At 39.0% G+C, this 3,458-nt stretch overlaps 1 protein-coding gene across 1 annotated transcript in view; it reads right to left on the bottom strand.

Moving 5' to 3' along the window:
• Nucleotides 1-3,458, bottom strand: part of LOC106878274 (probable RNA-binding protein 19) — a 50,383-nt gene that overhangs the window by 39,015 nt on the left and 7,910 nt on the right. The window contains exon 4 of the mRNA XM_052978067.1: nt 1,609-1,851. Coding sequence (XP_052834027.1) covers nt 1,609-1,851 — 243 coding nt within the window. The remainder of the gene's footprint in view (nt 1-1,608; nt 1,852-3,458) is intronic.

Below are 3,458 nucleotides of genomic sequence, written 5' to 3'. Positions count from 1 at the left end.
GAGCACCGCCTTTAGTCGAGCAAATCGACTCTGGGACTTATTCTTCGTAAGCCTAGTACTTATTCTATCGGTCTCTTTTTGCCGAACCGCTAAGTGACGGGGACATAAACACACCAGCATCGGTCATCAAGCAATGCTAGGGGGACAAACACAGACACACACATATACATATATATACATATATACGACGGGCTTCTTTCAGTTTCCGTCTACCAAATCTGCTCACAAGGCTTTGGTCGGCCCGAGGCTATAGTAGAAGACACTTGCCCAAGATGCCACGCAGTGGGACTGAACCCTGACCACACAGCCACTCCTGTGCCTGTGTGTTTATTAATTTTTAAAATAATCCAGATTTGGCAGGATTTAGTAAAATAATTTTTTTTTATTAAGCTAGTGTTTGGATCATCATCATCATCATCATCATTTAACATCTGTTTTCCATGCTGGCATGGGTTGGGCAGTTTGACATGGAGCTGTCCAAACTCCAGTTGTCTGTTGTGGTATGGTTTCTACAGGTGGATGCCCTTCCTAATGCCAACCACCCTACAGAGTATGCTGGGTGCTTTTTACATGCTGGATCATAAAAAACAAATATACTTTTATATCCTTGTATTGGATATATAATATAACAAAGCAGGTGGGATGAAAGTATATACACAATGCTCTATTATTACTATTACACGAGACTCAACACTCTACATCAAAGGCTCACAGCAAACTTCTACCAACACGAACTGTTGATGACCTGACAGTTGTCTGTTTAATAGAAAAGTTTCAGAAACTTGATTCCCAACCACATGGTTCCGGGTTCAGTCCTACTGCATGGCAAGTGTTTTCTATTATAGCCTTGGGTTGACCAAAGCCTTGTGAGTGATTTTGGTAGACGGAAACTGAAAGAAGCTCGTCATATATATATATATATATACATATATTTTTAATGAATGGAGTAAAACGCATGTTAACTGCATACTTTTATTCCGACATATGTTTCAAAGATTACAAATTATACCTTCCATAGGAATCGGCGATGTTAAAAATGTAATCTTCTCTTCAGGGAAATGCATGGGAACCAGCTTAAACGTAAGACATTTTAACCGAATATTAACCAATTTATTTTGTCCGAGTTATTTATTAATTAGGAGAAAATAAATACATATAATAAAATATATATATACATATATACATGTATGTATTTGTGTGTCTGTGTTTGTCCCCACCACTATCACTTGACAGCTGATGTTGGTGCATTTACTTCTCCATAACTTAGCGGTTCAGCAAAAGAGACCAATTGAATAAGTACTCGGCTTACAAAGAATAAGTCCTGGGGTTGATTTGTTCGACTAAAGGCAGTGTTCATGCATGGCTGCAGTCAAATGATTGAAACAAGTAAAAGAATAATATATAGATAGATAGATAGATAGATAGATAGATAGATAGATAGATACACATACACACACACAAAAAGCCTCTTCACTTTCTTTCAACCATGTCCATATACAATTCCTTTGTTAACCTGAGACGATAGTAGAAAAAGGTTGCTCAAAGTGCCATGCCATACTTGTGCCTATATAGAAGAAGAAAACTAAGAAAAGTGATTTGTTTGCAGACATGAAATATGAAAGGAAGAGGCTTACTATTTTTAGCCATGGTTTCGTATTTATCATCTGCAGATTCATTGCCAGAATCATCAAAGACAACCTCAGACGGTTCATTGGTTCCTTTGTTCTTGTTCTGTGAATCAAATGACTTCTTAAGGAATTCTATTGTGTCGTTGCTCCACATATTCTTGGCCCCTTTTCCAGACAACTTGTGCGCTTCCAGGAATTCCAAAAACTCAGAATTCTCATAAAGCTGAATAAAAACAGAAAGAACGAAAAGGTAAATGACTAAATAATTAATGATAGACATAATCTCTTGTCTGGTTTATCATCATCATCATCACCATCATCTCCATAATAATAACTATCATCATCATCACAAACATCAACACCACTATCATTATTTTAGCAAGTTTAACCCTTTAGCATTTAAGCCAGCCATATTTAGATAAAATATTCTACCTGTTTTATGGTCTCAAACAAGCTAGATCCAGCTTTTCATACCTACCCTACAGTGTCAGTCCAAAAATAAACAATCTCATCATTGAAATCTGAAGGCTACAAGATAACGCAGGATAAATTCAAAGGCGTGGCCATTGCCAGTACCGCCTGACTGGCCTTCATACCAGTGGCATGTAAAAGCACCCACTACACTCTCTGGGTGGTTGGCGTTAGGAAAGGCATCCAGCTGTAGAAACTCTGCCAAATCAGATTGGAGCCTGGTGTAGCCATCTGGTTTTCACCAGTCCTCAGTCAAATCGTCCAACCCATGCTAGCATGGAAAGCGGACGTTAAACGATGATGATGATGAACATGAATAAACAAGCTTTACATCTGAATACTGAAGGGTTAAAGTGATTTCTTTTGTGTTGTAAACCATTTACCATTTCTTTGGTGCCCCACCCCACACTCTTCCCTCGATGTTGTAAGTATGTGCCTATTTTGCTTAATGGTTAAGCTGTGTTAAAAACAAAATAAGTATCAGAAGAGATGAATTCTGGTATCAATAAATGTCTGGCCACAAGTTTCAGTCATTGAAAAGGACCAAAAAAACTGAAATGCATTGGGTGCACTATTGCTGCCCACTACTACTACTACTACAACTACCCCATTAGTCAAATAAAGGGCTGGGTTCAAAATTCCACCAGGACACCTGATGAAGGCTGGAGAGTACATCAGCCGAAACATTGTGGTAACAACAAACAAGATGAAGACACCTATCTGTCCAATGCAAATAATGTAAATACTGTAGTATTTGGCCTATCAACACTGTATATACATTTATACATTCAGTATAGTAGATGGATTGCTATTTTAATTTAGTATTGCCTTTATTGAGTATATTAGAAATAAATCATCATTGTTATCATCATTTAGCTTCTGCTTACCGCGCTGGTATGGGTTGGATGATAGCTTGACTGGAACACCAAGTTCCAGTCTGATTTGGCATGGTTTCTACGTCTGGATCCCCTTCTTAACACCAAGCTACTCCAAGAGCGTAACGTATGCTCTTTACATGCCACTGACACAGGTGTCTTATGTGGCACCAGCATCAGCCACGACTATGATTGCACTTGGCTTGATGGGTCTTCTCAAGCACAGCATCATCACCAAAGGTCTCAGTCATCTGCCATCACCTCTGTGAGGCCCAACATTCGAAGATCATGTTTCGCCACCTTGTCCCCATGTCTTCCTGGATCTACCTCTGCCACAGGTTTCCTCCACATGTTAGAGGTCGGCACTTCTGTACACAGCCGTCTCCATCCATGTTGCATCACATGGCCATACCAGCGCAGTCATCTCTCTTGCACACCACATAAATAAAATACAAATGGGAATAACAAAAAAAAAAAAAAAAAA

The sequence above is a fragment of the Octopus bimaculoides genome, chromosome 30 (assembly GCF_001194135.2).
Source record: "Octopus bimaculoides isolate UCB-OBI-ISO-001 chromosome 30, ASM119413v2, whole genome shotgun sequence".
Classification (NCBI taxonomy): domain Eukaryota; kingdom Metazoa; phylum Mollusca; class Cephalopoda; order Octopoda; family Octopodidae; genus Octopus; species Octopus bimaculoides.
This window is presented reverse-complemented; position numbering and strand designations above follow the sequence as displayed.